This window comes from Thamnophis elegans, chromosome 17 (assembly GCF_009769535.1).
Source record: "Thamnophis elegans isolate rThaEle1 chromosome 17, rThaEle1.pri, whole genome shotgun sequence".
In the NCBI taxonomy this organism is placed as follows: Eukaryota; Metazoa; Chordata; class Lepidosauria; order Squamata; family Colubridae; genus Thamnophis; species Thamnophis elegans.
In genome coordinates, this window is record NC_045557.1 from 365,488 (window position 1) to 384,270 (window position 18,783).

The 18,783-nt window shown below is 57.0% G+C and overlaps 2 protein-coding genes across 2 annotated transcripts; one reads left to right on the forward strand and one right to left on the reverse strand.

Annotated features, from left to right (window-relative positions):
* Positions 1 to 985: 985 nt before the first annotated feature.
* Positions 986 to 10,163, reverse strand: UBQLN4 (ubiquilin 4). Its single transcript, XM_032234052.1, has 11 exons — positions 9,958 to 10,163; positions 9,685 to 9,836; positions 8,733 to 8,977; positions 7,765 to 8,027; positions 6,250 to 6,408; positions 5,188 to 5,404; positions 4,199 to 4,338; positions 3,113 to 3,196; positions 2,852 to 2,967; positions 2,558 to 2,717; positions 986 to 1,728 (listed from the first exon to the last, which is right to left on the reverse strand). Exons 1-11 carry the CDS (start codon positions 10,123 to 10,125, stop codon positions 1,576 to 1,578), a joined length of 1,857 nt encoding a protein of 618 aa, XP_032089943.1. The 5' UTR covers positions 10,126 to 10,163; the 3' UTR covers positions 986 to 1,575.
* Positions 10,164 to 10,267: 104 nt separating this feature from the next.
* On the forward strand, positions 10,268 to 14,412 carry LAMTOR2 (late endosomal/lysosomal adaptor, MAPK and MTOR activator 2). The gene is made up of 4 exons (XM_032234053.1): positions 10,268 to 10,622; positions 11,673 to 11,835; positions 12,269 to 12,358; positions 14,241 to 14,412. Exons 1-4 carry the CDS (start codon positions 10,555 to 10,557, stop codon positions 14,295 to 14,297), a joined length of 378 nt encoding a protein of 125 aa, XP_032089944.1. The 5' UTR covers positions 10,268 to 10,554; the 3' UTR covers positions 14,298 to 14,412.
* Positions 14,413 to 18,783: the final 4,371 nt, after the last annotated feature.

Here is an 18,783-nt window from a genome sequence, read left to right on the forward strand (position 1 = left end):
GGGGAGGATTTGGGGAGGGGATCTGTCACTCAGCTTCTAGGAAATTCCCCCTCAAGAAATGGGGGACCAACCCTTGGGGTGAGGGGCCTTCTCTCCGGCTACCTTTGGGGGGGGGGGGGTGGAGATGACACAGAGAGGCCTGGAGGGAGTTTTGGGGAGGAAGGCAGGTCGATCTTGAGGCTGAGCCAAAATCGGGAGCGATCAGAAAATAAAAGAGCATCGGATTCCCCCCTTTTTGAAAAGAGACCCAGAAGAGGTTCTGTTGAGTGGGGGGGCTTCTTCCAAGGCCAGGAAAAACAGGCTGAGCTCAGCAGGCAGCTACCAAAGACCCCAGGCAGCCTTTTTTGGGGGGGAGGGCATAGGCAGCTGAGCCACTGTGGGCCTGGATTGAAAGGTTCAGATAAAAGCGGCTGCCGGAGCCTTTCAAGCCGGTTAAGGACAGTAGATGGCCCCCCTCCCATCTTCTGCCCCCCCAGCAACGGCCTCCAAGGACTCTGGATGGGAGGAGGAGGCTACTGGATCAGAGAGAGAGGAAGGAAGCACAGCAATAGCAGTGAGACTTATATACCGCTTCATAGGGCTTTCAACCCTCTCTAAGCGGTTTACAGAGAGTCAGCATATTGCCCCCAACAATCTGGGTCCTCATTTTACCCACCTCGGAAGGATGGAAGGCTGAGTCAACCCTGAGCCGGTGAGATTTGAACCGCTGAACTGCTGATCTAGCAGTAGCCTGCAGTGCTGCATTTAACCACTGCGCCACCTCGGCTCTTCAGGCACATCAAGGGGAAGCTTTCCCCCATGGGGGGAGACCCTTCCAAGCCACCCTTTGTGCTGGGAGAATGCCGGCCCTCCAGCCCCACTGGGGTAGAAGCGGGTGCCAGCACCCCCCCCTCCGTGGCAAGGGCAGAGCAAGCTTCCCCTCGGCCAGACACCCCGGCTGACGCCTGCTGCGGAGAGACAGGGAGAGTCGTGAAAGGGACACAACAAGACCTTCTGGTTATCTTTACTAGCATTTGACAACATTGTCCCATCTTCCTCTCTCCCACGAGACGCTCTCTCTGGGCAGGAAGGCCACGCTGGCCTCTCCTTGTGGATTCGCTTTGGGGGGGGGGGGGAAAGGGGGGGAAATCTAAGCAAAGGGCAAACTGAGAGAACACAACAGTTTGGGTTATCTCTAGAAGTTATACTTCTATGAGCTAAAAGGAGGAGCTTCATTTTGAGAACAAAGGAGGGGCCAAAGAAGGGGAGGGGCAGGAAGAGTTTCAAGAGAGTCCTGGAATCCATGCACAATGCAGCATCTCAAGCAGGGATCTCCAACATGGAGATCCGTGGACTTCGACTCCCCAGAATCCCCCCCAACCAATATAGCTGCCTAGGGAATTCTGGGAGTCGAAGTCCACAGGTCTTGGCCAAGGTTGGAGAGGCCTGGTCTCAAGCATTTGGTGCAAGGCTGGGCTGAACTGGGGGTGGGTGGGGGGGTGTTCCAGTCTCTGAGGGATGGGAGGGGGGCCAGTGCTGGGTCCGAGCCTGGCTGCCCCTGGAAAGGTCCTTGCGTGCCAAAAGCCCCGCGTGACGTTAGGAAGCCTGGAAGCCCAGCAGTCTTTCAATGGCGGCGTTGATGTCTCCTCCGGTGGCAATGAGGGCCTGGAGGTTGGCCTCGCGGTTGATGAAGCCCATGGCGCTCAGCTGCTCCAGCTGCTGCTGGAACCGGACCTCTGGGCTCTGCGCCTGCCGCGAGGAGGAGAAAACCCGCGTGAGTTGCTCAGCCACAGGCGCGCCTGTCAGTCGTCCCCAGCAGCTGCCCAACCTCTGCTCTACACGCTACCCAAACGCTTCAAGTGGGCGGAGCAAGGGCACCGCGGGGCGGCCCTCTTGGGGCACAAAGGCCTTTGAACGGGTGCAAAACCCAGAGCCCCCAACTCTTGTGGAGCTGAAATTTGGCCAAGCTTCTAAGACCATTTATGGCATAGAAGTTACCACAATGGTACAATACAAAAAACATAATAAAATATTCCCGGGGGGATCAACCGCTGACGTGTGGCTCTGCTGCACAGTTGAACCTGGGCTCCTTTGCAAGGCAGCTCCATCTCTGAGTCTCCCCCCCCCAATTCCTGGCCAAAGAAGCTCGGCCATTGTGGAAGCTGCCAAGGAAACCTCTCTGCAACTGTGGCCCACGAAGGCCTCGGGTGCCTCGTTATTTCAGGTATTTACAGGCCCCCCAACGGACCCTGGCAGGTGACAGGTGAGGGTTCGAGTTAAAAGCCCCGAGAATCCTGACAAACAGCAACATGGAACCACATCTCCATCAAGCCAAGGGGGGGGCAAAGGGCCAAGCGCCCCCCCGGAAGACCCTTGGCAGCCCTCCAAAGAGCCAGGGAGGTGCTGGGAAGCAGGAGGTCCCGCCTGGCCCTCACTCAAAGCTTCCAGGGGAGAGGGAGGGGCTTCCCGGCTCCCTTGAAGTGGGGGGAGGGGGGAGTGAACCCCCGGAGGAAGAGCTGAGCAGTCAGAGGAGGACAAATGCCCGTGGACGCAGCCGCCCCCACCCCTCACCGCCTACCTGAGAGTTGGCACTGGACAGGAGCTGCACCATGTGCTGCATGAGCTGCTGGGAGGGGTTGCTGTCTCCAGCTGGGGAGGTGCTGGGCAGGGGGGGGTCCAGGACGGCAGTTCCTCCAGCGGAAGGTGGGGGCGGCTGGGGGGTCCCCAGAGAGCCCAGACTGCAAGGCAAGGAGACCTTTCTGACATGAAGGAGCCGGGCAGAAAGCGGCAGGGAGGTTCCTCTCGCAGCCACCAGAAAGGCAGCACTTTGGCAGACGCCCCCCCGGTGTCCCCCCCCCCCGCCTCTTGGTACCTGGGCACGAGGCCCGGGGCCTCCGTCTGCAGCATCTGGAGCCCCTGCTGGATCTGCAGCAGAGCCTGCATGGCGCGAGGATTCGTCAGCACCGAGAGCGAGTCGGGGTTCTGCATCTGGGGGCACAACCAAGAGCCACAGGGGGACCCTCAGCCCAAAGCGGTGGGGGGGGGCTGGCTCTCCTCCGGGGGGGGGGGAACTGTCTCTACTCCAGACTCAAATCTGCAGCCCCCCCCCCCCCAGCTTTCCCCCCAGGCGCACCTGCTGGAGGAAGGCGGGCAGCTGAAGGCGCAGCTGCTCCTGCAGCGAAGGGTTGCCAGCAAAGACCGGGGCGTTGACCATCATCTGCAAGGAAACAGGGCAGCCAGGCTCAGTGGGCGGAGGCCGAGCCATTCCCCGACCTGGCAATGAGGGCGAATGTCTGTGGGATTTTGTCCTCCGAGCTTGTGGGTCGGTTTGCGAGCGTTTGATTCAGCTGCTGGTAGGTGAATGTGTCCTTCATCTCCACCCCCACCGACCCCCAACAGCAGCCCCTCGATTGGAGCAGCAGCAAAGCCTCGGCCAGGCTGCCACCCGCCCCACTCGAGGGGGTCCCTTCATCAAAGCCCGGCCCTCCCCCAGCCATTCCACCCACAGAGCCCCCGACCTACAACCAGCCTTCGAACCCTTCAGAAGCCAACCTCAGAGGCTCCGAGCCCCAACCGACCCACGGAAGCCCCCCGCCCCCCACCCCCAGGTCAGCTCCCAATGGCCCTGATGTAACCTCCCCATCACCAGACTCTCCCTGACGACTCCCACCTGACTCCGCCCAAGACCCTCCCTTGACACCCCCGAGCCCTTCTGAGCAGAAGCCCACTGGCACGGGCATCCCGCGAACCCCACGGAAGAGGCCATCTAGTCTGGTAACGAAACGCTGGGAAACCAACCCATCAGCAAGGAGAAGGAACCTCCCCCCTTCCTCAAGTACCCCCAGAGTACGCCCCCACGGGAGACCACATTCCACAGGCAATAATCTATTAGGACACAGAGTCCTCGTTTAGCAACCACACTTTAAGTGAAGCCGAATGAAACCTCCTGACTTCAGGCTTCCTTTGCCTTAGAGGCCTTCGGAGGTCATAAATATGAGGATTGGCTGCAAAATTACTTTTTCACCGCCACTATGAAGAGCCACTAAGCGAGGACCACCTGTATTTACCTGAAGGAAACCAGGCTGCAAATGCACCGGAGGGGCCACTGGGCCAGAGACTCAAGAGCCTCTCTCTAGCTCTTAACGGTGGTCCAGCAAAGGAGACCCCGGGGATCTCTCACCGCCCCCCCCCCGCCAGGTGCAAAAAGAGCCGCGCTCACCTGAGCCGCAACCTCTGGGTTCTGGGCGAGGGTCTGCAACATTGTGCGCATGTAAGGAGCCGAAATCACGCTCTGCATCAGCTGAGGGTTCTCGGAGACCTGCTGGAGGAGCCCCTGCATCTCGGGGCTGCTGAACATTCCTGCGGGGTTGGGGGAGGATGGGGGGGGGGAAGGGACATTCACCGACAGCCGTGATGGGCAGCCTATGGCACGCATGCCGGAAGTGGCATCTCTCTGGGCACATGAGCTGTCACCGTTGCTCTTCACCTGTGCGTGTGCCCCAGAAGAGTTTTGCCCACTCTGATCGATAGGGAACCATAGCAAGCCCCCCCCCCTCCCCCAAGCCCCCCTTACTTTAAAAAAAGGGAAGAACAGAAGCGATTTAGGGGGGAAAGAGATGGATGTTTACGTCATGCCCATCTGCGAAACACACGGAAGGCGCAGAAGAAAAGGCCTCCGGGGTTACTGTCCTTTGCAGGACGATTATCAGCCCCCCTTGAATCGGAAGCCCCCAATCCCAGGAAGAGAAAGGAACAATACGGGAAGTGGGGCAGGACGGGGGCAGCCTTAGGGGCCGAGTTCTGTGGGGAGGTTTCTCTAGAAACAGGGTCACCTCAGGAATTTCACTAGTTCTCATCTCCCTGCAGCCCCCTCCCCGCACCAGCTCCATAGCCAGGCGTGGGGCCTTCAGTTCCCAGCAGCCACGGCCGGAGTTGGTTTGGCAGCTGGTTTGCCCGTCCGCCTGCCCATCAATGCTTTGCCCAAACTGCCCTGAGTTGCACGAGAAACAGACCACCTTTCCCTTTGAAAATCCAGGGTTTCTACTTAATTTGCATCCCAGGTGCAACGCATGGACAGCATCAACTCACAAGGCAGCAGGGACCCTCGGTGCTCGAGGGCCGGTGGAGCGCGAGGGCCTCCTCTGAACGCAAGCGGGTGGCACTGAGCCGGAAAGGCTGGCGAGGCTGGCAAAGCAGGGACGGCCGTACCTGATCCCAAAGCAGCTGCGTTGATGCCCAGAGGGTTGGAGACGGTGGGGGTGCTCCGGCTGGGGACGGGCTCAGGGCTGCCTCCGTTCTCCGGCTCCTGAGAAGCAGCAGCGGGATTCCAAGGGTTGGGCAACGGCTCTCGGTTCTCCGTCCGCAGAGGCTGCGCGTTTGCGGCGTCCGAACTCCCAGAGAGGGCCGAGAAGGGGTTGTTGCCAAACTAGAAAGAGAAGCCAGTGGCAAAAGGAACATCCCCACCGGCGGCTGCCTGGACACGGAGGGGGCGGGGGTGGGGGGGCTGCAGATCAACTCACGTCGGGGGGGGGGAGGGCTAAGCTGACCTGGGGCCTCTCGGGGATCCCCAGAAGCAGCACGGAGGGGAGCCCTCCAGAAGCCTGGCTGCTCACAAAGCCTCCGTAATCCTGAAGGCTACTCGGGGTTCTGCTACATCGGACTGGGTCTTCCTTACAACCCACATTTGAGCCAAGAAAGCCCCCAGGACTTCCACCCTGTTCCCTGACAAAACCGCGCCCGACTGAACTGCGCCCGACTAAACCGCGTCGCTGACGTCATCAAAAGGGTGACAACAGCGCGGAGACAGAAGCACACTGTAAACCCTAAACCTAAAATTAACCCCTAAACCTAAAATTAACCCCTAAACCTAAAATTAACCCCTAAACCTAAACCTAACCCCCCTAAACCTACTCCTACACCTAGTCCTAAACCTAACCCTTAACCTAACCCTAAACCTAACCCTTACCTTAAGTTGAATTGGCTTGCTTTCAAAGCGCTATTTAAAGCACTCTTCTTTCTCCGCGCTGGCTGTTGTCGCCCTGTTGATGACGTCAGCGACGTGGTTTAGTCGGGCGCGGTTTAGTCGAGCGCAGTTTTGACGGGTCACACTTCCACCCACCTGGGCTGCTAAGGACACGCGAACATACGACTCTCCCCACGGAACAGCGGGTACAACTGTAGGAGACGCCCAAGCCAGGAGTCCCGGCTGGTCGTGACTTAAGACTCTGCTCTTCTAATTAGCCGCTGGAAACAGCAGAGCCATGCACACACCTGTTCCCTGGCAGCGCTGAACATCGGCTCCTGGATGTCCGTGTACATGCGCCGCAAAGCATTGTACCCTCCGGGGACACTCTCCAAGTTGCTCAGGGCTCGGTCCTGGTTGCGCATCATCTCTTGCATCATGGCTGGGTTGCGAGCCAACTCCATGGTCTGAGGAGAGAGAGACGGAGGACTTAAGCCGATTGGGGGGGAGGGGGCACCTTGCTTGGCACTGCCCTTTTTTTGTGGCATGAGACCCGCTGGAGTAGGAGGGTGGCATAAAAAGTAATTAATTAATTGGACACCGCCTACACTCTTTTCCTAAGAGCCTGAAAGAAGCAAGGATTGACCAGCATTGAACCAGCTTCCGGTGACAGAGCAAGGCAGGCAGAAGCGCCCGCTGCGATGGTGCAAAACGACCAGGCCAGACCCAGCCAGAAACCAGGCTCCAAGCAGGCAGGAGAGGGTGCGAAACACTGTTTGGAAAAGCTCTTCTTCTGGAAACAGGCTGGACTGAAAAAATGGTTGGTCAGGTCTTAAACGATGAGTCATTAACGCACCTTAGCTCAGTCTTTCTCAACCTTGGCCACTTGAAGATGTCCGGACTTCAACTCCCAGAATTCCCCAGCCAGCATTCGCTGGCTGGGGAATTCTGGGAGTTGAAGTCCGGACATCTTCAAGTGGCCAAGGTTGAGAAAGACTGCCTTAGCTGGTCTGCAGGAGGATGTGAACCATGGACTGCCCAGCACTAGGACCAGGGGGAGGAAGAGGGCCTGGCTTCCGGTATGCAGAGGACAGTTGGACCAAGGAGAACAATCAACGTGGCTGAAGCTTTCAGGGGACAGTTCCCTCCCCCAGGTGAGCCCATCCATCCCCTCTCCCCAAAGCCAGGAGGGGGAGGCCCTGAAAATCTCTGCCCCGAGACACAAAGCCCTGCTTGGCTAGACGTCCCACACAACCTATTTCTCCAACCATCTCACTGGCAGCTGTCACTCAAGAGACAAACGCATCAGGGATATTCAACAAAGGGCTACTTTGAGCCTCCACCCGGCCTGTCCCACGTCAGCCGGCCAATCAAATCTCACGTGCTCAGAAGCTTCCAATGTGGCTCTCAGGGGCTTCCAGCGCACAGGTGGGACTCAGCGTCACCCAGGCCTTTCCAGGGGAGGAAATTCCCCACCGCCGAGGGGAGTCTTGCAGGGGGGGGGCTGATCCGAATCACCAGGGCCTTCCAACCACGCCCCTTCTCTCCCCAGGGTTCCTCAGCACAAACCCTCCTGAAAGCCTTCCCTCCTTTCTCTCTGCTTCAGGTACCCCTCAAAGGTGCTTCAGCTACCAGGAGGAAGCAGGGAGCCCAGATCAGGCGACCCTCCCTGGGTGCAGAGCAGAGAAGGTCCCACATTGGTTGGGAACTGCTAACCGTCGTAGCTGAAGGGCGCTTACGGGCCGTGCTCCTCCCACCTGCTTTGGCCTCACCTGCCGAGGCCGCCTTCCCCCAAGTCAAAGGAGAGCGGAGAAGGTGCCCACCTGGCGCATCAGCTCGGGGTTGTTCAGCATGTGGGTGATTTCCGGGTTCCGTTCCATCAGCTGCTGCATCTGGGGGTTGGCCGTGATCATCCGCCTCATGAAGTCCGGGTTGGACATCATGCTCTGGACCAAGGGGTTCTCCATGATCTGGGACAGCATCTCCGGGCTGGACATCAGCTGCCGCTGCATCTGCTGCTGAAGCTCCATGAAGTTTGCTGAGCCCATCCCCAGGTGGCCAAGCCCAGCAACGCCACCAAAGCCGGCTGGGAGAGGACAGGCAGAAAAGGAAGGAAGCAGCGGTCAAATCTTCGGCTTGGCTCCTTGCCGGCATCCAGCCGTCAGCATTTAGGGGATGGGGGACAAATGGGCAAGAAACATGATGGGACATAGGGGGGGGGGGGCATAACAGGTTGAGGAAGACCAGAGAGGCGTGGAACCAGTTTGTGCCAACATCCCTCCGAGTGGAATATAGATTGTTCCAAACTTCTCAGCGGTTCTCCAAACACCTCTGCGGCTCTCTGGAGGCTGGAGATGAACCGGTCAAGGCAGGGAGGGGAGGGCAAGAGGAGGGGAAATGTGTAACCTTTCACGTAGGAATCTTACTTCTTCCTTGACTTTCCTACAGCCAGCAACTTTTAGTAAAAGAACTCTCCCTTCACCCAAACGGAGTCGAGGGTCTCTCTTTCCTAAGGGATCTGGCTGTGGGAGGCCTGACGACCCACATCCGGCCTGGAACAGAACTTAAGGAGAAGCAGGAAAACTGCCTCTCAAACTTTAGCTGTCTGTCCATCATTCCTGTCTGCAGGTATTTGAAAGCCCGTCCCTCGTCGTTTTTTTTGCCATCTCTGAATGGACTCGGCCCCAGGGCCACCTGGCAACTCAGACCCCACCCCACCCCCCAAGAAACAGCGTCCGCCTCCCTGAGCTGCTTCCTAAGAGCTCTGCGGGTGAAGAGAGTTCTTACTTACACAGGATGGAGGTGGCTCCGCTGGGCGTCCCTTCCCCAGCTGGCCCTGGCGTGGCTCCCAACGCGCTGCTCCTCCAGCTGCTGTTTCCCACGTCTGGAAGGCCGCTGCTGGACGTGGACGGCTGGGAGGGGGCTGCAGGGGACGCAGGAGCTGCAGGGGGGCTCAGAACTACCCCGGTGGCAGGCAAAGCAGTGGCGGAGGGGACAGGGAGGGAAGCCGCCGTCACCCCGGGAGGTTCTTGCACCCTGCAAACCAAGCGGGACATGAGCATCGCCCCTGGGGAGGCAGCCACTGCCTGAAGGTGGGCAGGGGGTGCGAGATATCCCAACAGGGGAGTCCAATCAGGGGAGTTAAGGGTCGAAGGCTCAGGATTGTGAGGCGGCTTTGCTGCTCTCTGAGCTCGGCTGTTTTCTTGCGGGTGTTTCATTACCCAATCTTAGCTCTGCCTTTATATCCTTTCCCAAGGGAAAGCTGGCAACCTGTGAAGCAACGGATGGAAACTAACCGAGGAGAGAAGCAACCTGGACCTAAGGAGGGATTTCCTGGCAGGGAGAACTGCTCCATTGCGCAAAGGCTTTTAAGGACACTTGTCTGGAATGGTCGGGGTCCCCTGCTTGAGTGGAGGGCTGGACTAGACCGCCTCCCAGGGCCCTCCCAGCTCTCGGGGTTCTCCTGCTGTCCTTGCCAACCGGTGACCAGCAATAAAGAAGCGGGGAGTCTCCTGTGCCCGGCAGGCAGGAACGGCGGCCCAGACTGGCCCTCCCTGCAAGGGAGCCTCAGCCCCCCCTTAATGCCCCCATCGGAGGCCCAGAAGCCCCTGAAAGGCAAGGACCCCCCTCGCAACCCCCCCCCCCCATGTGGGGGCCTGATTCGCACCCCCGGCCAGGCGGAGCCGGGTCTCCCCCCCCCCCCAGCGCCCCCCCCCCTCCGCTGAAGCCCCTCCCCCCCTCACTTCTGGGGGGTCTTGATGACCAGGTGGACCGTCAGTCCGTCCTTCACGCCGTGCTGGAGCAGGGAGTCGCCGTCCTTCAGGATCTTCCCCGCGAAGATCAGCACCAGCTGCTCCTGCTTGGCCTTGAAGCGCCGCGAAATCTCCTCCTTGAACTGGGGGGGGGGAGATGGGGGGGGGAGGGGAGTCAGGCTGAGCGCGGAGACCCCCCCCCTCCCCTCCCCCCCCCTCCCCCTCCCCCCCCCCCCCTCCCCCGGCAGCCCCGCCCGCCCGGACCTCTCTGACGGAGATGCGCTCGCCGGTCAGGATCTCCTCCTTGTCCTTCGGCGTCTTCACCGTCACGCGGATCAGGGCGCCCGTGGCCGCCGCGGCCTCGCCGTCGCCCCCGCCGCCCGGCTGCGAGGAGGACGAGGCGCCGCCGCCGCCGCTGCTCAGCTCCGCCATCTTGGCCGCCGGCGAGCGAGAGGGTGCGCAGAGAGTACTTCCGGCGGCCTGGCCGTACTTCCGGAACTCTCGGAGGGCCGCCTGCGGAGTTCGGAGTTAATGGGTGGGGTTGTTCCGGGAAGCCGCGCCGTCCTTGCGAAAGCCCTGTCCCGGAAAAGCGTAGCGTCCCTCCAGGCCCCAAAGAACGGCGCCCGGGCTCCTACGGGCTAGGCCCCGGTGTCGCCTGAGCGACGGGCGGCGCAGCGAGGCGAGCTCCCAGAGTGCCCCGGTGGATAGAGGCGCGGGGATAGAGCGGCGCCGAGGAAAGGCAGGAAGAAAGGCCGGAGACTACCACTCCCAGCGTGCACCGGGGGGCGCGGGCCCGATCAGCTGGGCAAGCCGGGCGCTGGAGTCTCCCCCGTCTCCCTTCCTGAGCGCGGAGAGGCGGCCATGCTGCGCCCGAAGGCCTTGACGCAGGTGCTGAGCCAGGCCAACACGGGAGGCGTCCAGAGCACTTTGTGAGTCCCCCCGCCCCGCCCTGCCCTGCCTCCCCCCCCCCCCCCGGGCCCGAAAGCCGCGCCTGGAAGGGGCTCCGAGGCCCACGGAGGCTCCTCCGCCGCCTGGCAGTTGGGGGGGACGAGGGCGAGGAGGGAGCCGGAATACAAGCGCAGCCGCTGCGGCGGAGGATGGCTGCCTTGAGTCAGTGGGTCCCAAGCTTGGCAACTTTAAGACTTGTGGACTCCAACTCCCAGAATTCTCCAGCCAGCTCTGCTGGCTGGAGAATTCTGGGAGTTGAAGTCCAACAAGTCTTAAAGTTGCCAAGTTTGGGACCCACTGCCTTAAGTAAACCTTCCTTCTCTGTTGAGTTTGCTTGTCAGGGCCGCCCAAGGTGACCAAATGACCCCGGGGCTCTGCCACCCTCCTAAGTCCTAAGTAAGGGTCAGTTGCCAAGAGCCTGAGTCTTGATCCGGAGGCCGTGGAGATGCTGCAACGGTCATATGTGTGAAAAACGGTCGTAAGTCACTTTTTCCACCCCCATTGTCCCTTCAGATGGTCACTAAGTGGACTGTTGTAAGTCGAGGACTTCCTGTAACTCCGGGAAAGACTTCATCGTTGGCATTTTTTTTCCCCCTCTGGACCGTCGTTTCTCAATCTTGGCAACTTGTGTGGATTCCGACTCCCAGAATCCCCACCGATGTCCAACACTCTTGCCCTGCAGGCTGGTTTAAAGCCATACAGCATGTATGGCATTTCTACAGCAGCATATATGTAAACTGTAAATTGCTGGGAAGACAGGGATAGAGAGAGAGAGAAATACAGTAGGTAGGTAGGGAGAGGGAAAGAGAAAGAGAGAGAGAGAGGGAAGAGAGTTGTTTGGCCTTCTGACTGTTCCGAAGTGACCCGATTACTGGTCCGTTCAGGACCATGGTCTGTTTTAGCAAGATCCTTATGGTCAAATGGTTATCGGACTCAAAAGGGCTTTTGCGCAAGTCTTCCAAGACCCCAACCTCATCCGTGTGTTTTGGCATTCTTTCCTCCTCCTCCTCCTCCTCCTCCTCCTCCTCCAGGCTTCTGAACAACGAGGGCTCCCTTCTTGCTTATTCCGGTTACGGAGACACAGATGCCAGAGTCACAGCTGCCATAGCCAGCAATATATGGGTGGCCTACGACAAGAATGGGCATCAAGCGTTCAATGAGGACAACTTGAAGTTCATTCTGATGGACTGCATGGTATGCGCACTAAGATTTTATTTCCTCTCTCTGGCCTGCTTGGACACTGTTTTTAGAAGCCTTCGCTACAGGGCTGAGCAACTATGGGCCCTTAGCAATCTGTGGACTTCCCAAAATTCTGGGAGTGGAAGTCCACAGGTCATCTATAGTTGCCCACCCCTCCTCTGGAAGGCGAGAGGATGATCAGGGCTGTTTCACCCAGATCTGAAATGCAGCAGGAAGGGAATCCAGTAATCTAGTTCCTGCAAAGGTATCTCAAGTTGCAGCAATGCCCACTTTCTCTGTAACGTTCCTTATAGAAGAAAGTTGTTGGTGAAAGTTGTCCCGAGTTGCTCCGGGGCCAGAGTGGAGGGGTGCTGGGGGCCAGGCCAAGAGATCTCCTTTTAGGAATCGCGTCTCCTAGCCTCCCTCTCTATTCTTTCCCAAAATCCAGGAGGGCCGCGTGGCAATCACCAGAGTGGCTAACCTGCTGCTGTGCATGTATGCAAAGGAGACGGTGGGCTTTGGCATGTTGAAAGCGAAGGTAAGGGGGAAGAAAAATAGGAAAGACGGGGAAAAATATATAAAGAAATGGATCCTGATATTTTTCACTCCACTTATAAGTACAAAGGAAGAAGTTATATCTTATTGCTCTTCTTTCTGTAATCATCATAATTGTAGAAAGATTCATTTTGTTCATTTCTACACAAAAAAGTCCGTAAGAAGCTTCCTGTCCAATGAATTAGACCAATATCTCCTATTCCTGCATGTAGGATCAGACTTCAAACAGTCTTTGGAATAATATTTTCAGTAATATTTCATGACATGCTTATACATGGTTATCAACCTAAGTACTGGATTATGAAATTAATCCTATTTTCTGGATTCTCATGAGACACGTCAAAAATCACACTGCACTGCCATGGCCTACACCAGTGGGGGGTTCCAAAAAATTGTTGGAACCTACTCTGTGGGTGTGGCCTCCTTTGTGGGAGTGGCTTGCCACCCATGTGACTGGATGGGAGTGGCTTGCCACCCATGTGACCGGATATGAAATTATGAATTAGTACTTAGGTTGGTCCAAGTAGCTATTCAGAAACTCTGGCATTGGAGCATGCAAGTCTTAAAGATGTCAAGTTATGAGATCCTTATACCCCTAACCCTTTAGGAAAAAAAAAACCCAGGCGTCTTCAAACCTCACAGCTTTAAGACTTGTGGACTTCAACTCCCAGAATTCCTCCTCCAGTCATGTTGTGGCGACGTCATCTGCGCGGATCTGCTCCATCTTCATTTTTTTTACAGGGGGTAGGGCTGCCGCTGAAGATGCTGACGAGCCCCCGCCGCCACCAGAATAACTGTTGCTGCCTCCTCCTCCAACAGCACCACCACATTTGCTGCCCGGCGCTGTGACTGAGGTGAAGCCGCCAAAGCTCCCGCTGGGTTCCACCACACACACCCCCGTGGCAGCGGCGGCGACTCCCCCTCCGCTCGGAGCACCTGAGGTGGGCTCCGCATTACCCCTGCCGCCGCCTCCTCCGCCGTGCTTTTGAGAAGCCCTGAGGCCTTTTTTTCCTGCTCCCGCCCCCTCCGCCGCCTTCCTACTGGTTCCCGCAGCCTCATGGGTCCTCTAAAGCACGGCGGAGGAGGAGGGGTAACGCGGGGCCCAGCTCAGGTGCTCCGAGGGGAGGGGGAGGCACCACTGCCACGGGCGGGGGTGCCGGCGGGAGCTTTGGCGGCTTCACCTCAGCCGCAGCGTCGGGCAGCAAATCCGGCAGTGCTGTTGGAGGTGGAGGAGGCGGCAGCAGATATTCCGGGGGTGGCGGGGGCTTTGGGGGTTCACTTCAGCCGGAGCGCCGGGCACAAGCGGCTAAGACTGGCCGCCCACAAAGGACTTCCCCGCGCTTGCTTTGCTGAAAACGGGGCGACTGACGGTAATGAGCAGCGCAGCCAGCGCCTAGGAGGTCCTAGGAGACCAGCTGTGCCGCGTAAGCTCCTGCTGCCGTCCTTGTGCCCCTGCTAACCCTAGATTTTCTGAGGCCCCCTCAGCTTCCGGATCCTGTGACAGAAATCACTGCGTGGCAGTTAGAAACTGCAGCGCTGTGTTTCGTTGCCACGTGTGCGGCTGCTATACACCTTAGAGGGAACATTGCCAGCGTTCCCGGAAGTTAATTACTTCCGGGTTCACCGACCAACCGGTCCACAAGGACCAGCAGGAACCCACCCCTGGCCTACACCATATTAGACTAAAATTCCATGGTTTAAAATTTCCTGCAGGAACCTTTAGAGTAGCCGTTCTCTCTCTCTCTCTCCCCAGCCGCAAGGGAGCCTCTCATGAGAGCAGAGCTCTGCACTGGGGCTTCTTTGGCAGCTGAGCCGAGGCTGCAGGGCTCTCTTGCCAGGTCCAACGTTCTCCCTTCTCTCCGCAGGCTCAGGCCCTGGTGCAGTACCTCGAGGAACCCCTGACCCAGGTGGCCGCTTCCTGATGGGACCCGGCTGAGCCTGGGAGCCTCCCAGCCGACCACGAAGGACGCTGAGCACCATGTGCTTCTTTCAGACGCGGGGAGGGGAATGGGAGAATAAAGGACGTCCTTAGCAGCCTTTCTCTGCCTGATGGATGGATGGGTGGGAAGGGCTGGGATGACCCCAAGGGCTGCCCAGAGCTGTCCGAAGGGAGAAGGGGGCAGTTAGAAACCACTGGCGCCATCGTTCCAGAAAGGGGAAAGGGGAGCCTGGCACGGCAGAAGGGAATGACGCATTCAGGGAATGGCCCAAGTGCATTTACCTGGGAGCACAGGTGGTCCTAGGCTTACGGCTATTCATTCAGCCAATGCTGCAACATTACAGAAAAGGAGGCGGGGTCTTTGCAGGATCCCCACATGGGGGTCACCTGATCATCATTTGCCTCTTTCCCAGCCGGCTTCTGACATGCAAAGCCAGTGGGCAAAGATGGATTCCCTTAACAGCCCCATGAGCTCCTCCTCTCTGAGAGGGTTAAGAAATACGAATAATTCACTTAAGAACTGCAGAGCTTTGCTTAACAGCCCTGGCAAAAAAAGTCATTAAACTCAGGCGTGACTCGCTTAACAACCTCCTTGCTTAGCCATGGGAATTGTGGTCCCCATTATGGCCATAGGTCAAGGACTAAATCCGGGGGAAGGGCAGGAGCCCCCCTTTCACTGGGCTTCCCAAGTCGGAAGGCAGTACTGAAGGCCTCCGCTTGGTGTCGCCCAAGACTCAGGGAGAGGATGCCCCACCCCTGGCTGGTCTTGCTTGATTCCAGACCCGCCTCTTCACCGCTGGCACTGGGCATCTCTCGGGTCAGGTGACCCTTTTCCAAGGGAGGGGCTGATGCTGTGCCTTGGGAAAGACCAGAAGGGGGGAGTCCAATGGGTGTGATGGGGAGGGGGGGCTGTTGGCCTTTCCTAAAGTTGTGCTTGCGGATTGGACCGCTTCCCGAGCTGAGATCGCTAGAAGGAGGGGCTGAATTCTCCCATCCTTGATTCTCTGCCCTGCAGGCCTCCTCCTGAACGGCCACTCTCTCCGGGTGGGGTATCAGGGTGGCTCCGGTCTGTTGCAGGGAGAGGCCCAGGTGGGAGGGAGTTTCAGGAGCCTTTGAGTGCCAAGACTTTGGGTGGGAAGCCACACCTGCCACACCTTCCTCCCATAAGGTCTATTGTGCCACTCTTCTGAGTCACCTCACAGGGGCCCTTCCTATCACCCGGGAGCCTCGGCTGCCAACTCTCGAAGCTGGGGAAGGCGGCTGGGCATGCGAAAGGTCTCGGCCGGAGCTTCTGACTGACCCGAGAGACGTTGGAAGAGCTTTCCAGGCCTCTCCTGCGCTACCCAGAAACCCCTCCCAGCCCCTGAAAGGCACAAAGCAGAGCAGTTGAATCATTGTAGGGACCCGAAGGAAAGAATTGAGGCGATTCGGTTAATCCAGAGAAGCCCTTAAAACGTCAAGGAAGAGGGAATTGTCCTCCTTATGTGGTTGGCAATGAAGGTTTTCAAACTTCCCAATGTAAGATTAGGTATAGAATTTCCTAAAACTGTGGACGACCAGCCTTCTGCTTCCACACAGCATCCCAAAGTGCTTTACAATAATGCCAGGAAGGAGAGAGGCCTTTGTGCTTGAGGTGGAAAAAGATGAAACTTTGACTTATCAGTGGTTCCCAAACTTGGCAGCTTTAAGACTTGTGGACTTCAACTCCCAGAATTCTCCAGCCAGCAGAGCTGCCAAGTTTGGGAACCACTGGATTAGATGGATATGTTGTTACAGAAATGGCTAGTTTCTATTACGATTATGAAAAAGTAAAATGTTGAGCGTGGATCTCAACGCCTTATTCAACTGCACCAAAAGAGTCGGAAGTCAATGTCTTTTTTTCCCCTTTTCCCCTTCCTTTCCCCCATTACTCACTTCCTTTTTTTCTTCCCTAATTTCCCTAACACTTGCTTTTGTATTTTCTTTGTATGTTATATTATAAACTAATAAAACCAGATACAGGAAAATGCTAGGAAAGATAAGACAATGACAGTGGAAAATGAAAGCCAAGAAGCATCTCCTACAGACACCTGCAGAAATGTGGGAACAGCCTGGCACCCCCTTCTTCGTGCTCAGCCTGGCCTTGGCCTATTGGGGTGGGGGGGCGCCCAGAAGTGTGTGCAGGAGACTGGTTGTCACCAGCTGAAGCTGCTCGTTGATGTTCTTGGCCAGCAACGTCACTCAGCTTTTCAGAGAAATGGCTCTGCTCACTGCTCTTCCCTGGTGCCTATTATGCAAGCCCCCCTTTTTCCCCTAGCACATGATGCTGAGTCCTGGAACTGGGACCTGCCCATTCAAAAGTCTTGCAGCTTCTCAGTCAACTGGCTCTCTTCCAGCCTTGGTCAGTCAAGCACAGCCACACCAGGTTCGGTGGTGGCAGAGACATGCCTGAGTGTCCCCAGCTTGCTTGTGATGTTCCCAGTTCCCTAAGAGTGATGGAGCTGGGCACAGACTGGCAACCGGCTGCATTCAGTTCCCCAGAGCACCTCTGCAAAGGGTTGGCATTTGTGCAGAGGCTTCAACACAACTCAGTTGAAGGAAACCGGCTGCAGGGGAGGGAGGCGTGGGGTTCACCGACAAAAGGGCGAACGACAAAACCGCGCCTGACTAAACCGCGGTGACAAAACCGCGTGTTCTAAAGCGCTCCGACGAATGAGCGCTGAATCGCGCCGACAACAGCGTGGCAACAGAAGCGCGCTGTAAAACTAAACCTAACCTTAAACATAACCCTAAACGTAACGCTAAACCTAACCCTTACCTTAACTTAAATCGCCCCTCTGTCGACTGAAATCGCCCTTCTGTCTCCGCGCTGTTGTTGGCGCGTTGATGACGTCGCGGTTTTAGCGACATGGTTTAGTCAGCGCGGTTTTGTCGTTCGCCCTTTTGTCGGGTCACGAGGCGTGGCACATATCACCCCTAACAGCAAGCAGGGTTGACTCTGTCCCAGCTCCAGGCCCCCTGCAGATCTCCAAGAGTCTCCGCCTGGAGTCATAAATGGGCCTTTGGACCACACAGTTAAGCTTAGCTTAACTAGATGGCAACCTTGGGAACCCCTGGTCTCCAAAGAGGGCACTTCCCCTCTTTGGGAGGGAGTGGACACGGGGGGTCACTTCCCCTCACCAGGATACACCAAACCTCCCACCACTTGGTGTCTTAGATCTCAGTTCTCATCCGCCACGAATGGCCTGAGCTGTGGCAGAAAACACTGGGGATTGTAGGAGGTGCTGGCCTGCTCTCTTCTTACCAATCACACGAGTACCAAGCCTTCATTTCAGGCTGAGGGGAACAAATCAAAGTAGCCAACGGTTCCTTAGTTTGGAGGGGCAAAGAACCCCCAAGTCTCCACCATGTGCCAAAGCTTTCTAAAAGGCCACATGTGGCCCCTGTTTGGACAAACTGCACTGACTATCCAGAGACTTCCAGATTAAATCCAGGGTGCATGTTTTGTCCTTTAAATCCCTCAAAGTTTGGGTGCTGCCTCTTTGACTTCCCAGAGGATTGTAACCTGGGCTCATCCTCCAAGGATTTCCTGGGTGTGGGAGGGCTGTCCCAGGAGAGGCCCCGCGCGCAATCAGTAACAGCTTTTCCAGTAGCTGCTGAATCCTCTCACTTTGCACGCCACTTTCCGGGGGAAATTCAAACTCTTCTCTCCTTGATGTCATCTCAAAAAATCCCACTCAGACTAGGGAAAAATTATGCTTGTTCTTAGCCCAAAAGTGATAAAATAGCAATAGACTTCCATACTGCTTCACGGGGCTTTACAGCCCTCTCTGAGTGGTTTACAGAGCCAGCCTCTTGCCCCCAACAATCTGGCTCATTTTATGGATCTTGGAAAGACGGAAGCTGCGTCAACCTTGAGCCTGGTGAGATTCGAACTGCTAAATTACAGGCAGCGGGCAGGCAGCAGAATACTGCAATACTGCATTCTCACCAGTGCACCACCACAGCTCTTGAAATGATATTTCCCACTGAGAAGGCACCAAGTGGGCAGAATGAGGACCTGGGGTTTATCTTATCACTGAATATGAATTTGAATGTTTTGTTTTTATATGAGTTACCACGGATGCTTTCAATTTTCACCACCAGCAATCTGGATGAAAACGAGGCCTGGGAATGGAAGAGAACAAAGCAGTGAGCCAAGGTGGCGCAGTGGTTAAATGCAGCACTGCAGGCTACTGCTAGATCAGCAGGTCAGCGGTTCAAATCTCACCGGCTCAGGGTTGACTCAGCCTTCCATCCTTCTGAGGTGGGTAAAATGAGGACCCAGATTGTTGGGGGCAATATGCTGACTCTCTGTAAACCGCTTAGAGAGGCCTGAAAGGCCTATGAAGCGGTATATAAGTCTACTGCTATTGCTATTGCTATTGAAGTAGGTAAATACAGTCACTGCCGGCCGGGGACTCTGAGAGCACTAAGCCAACCGACTGGGC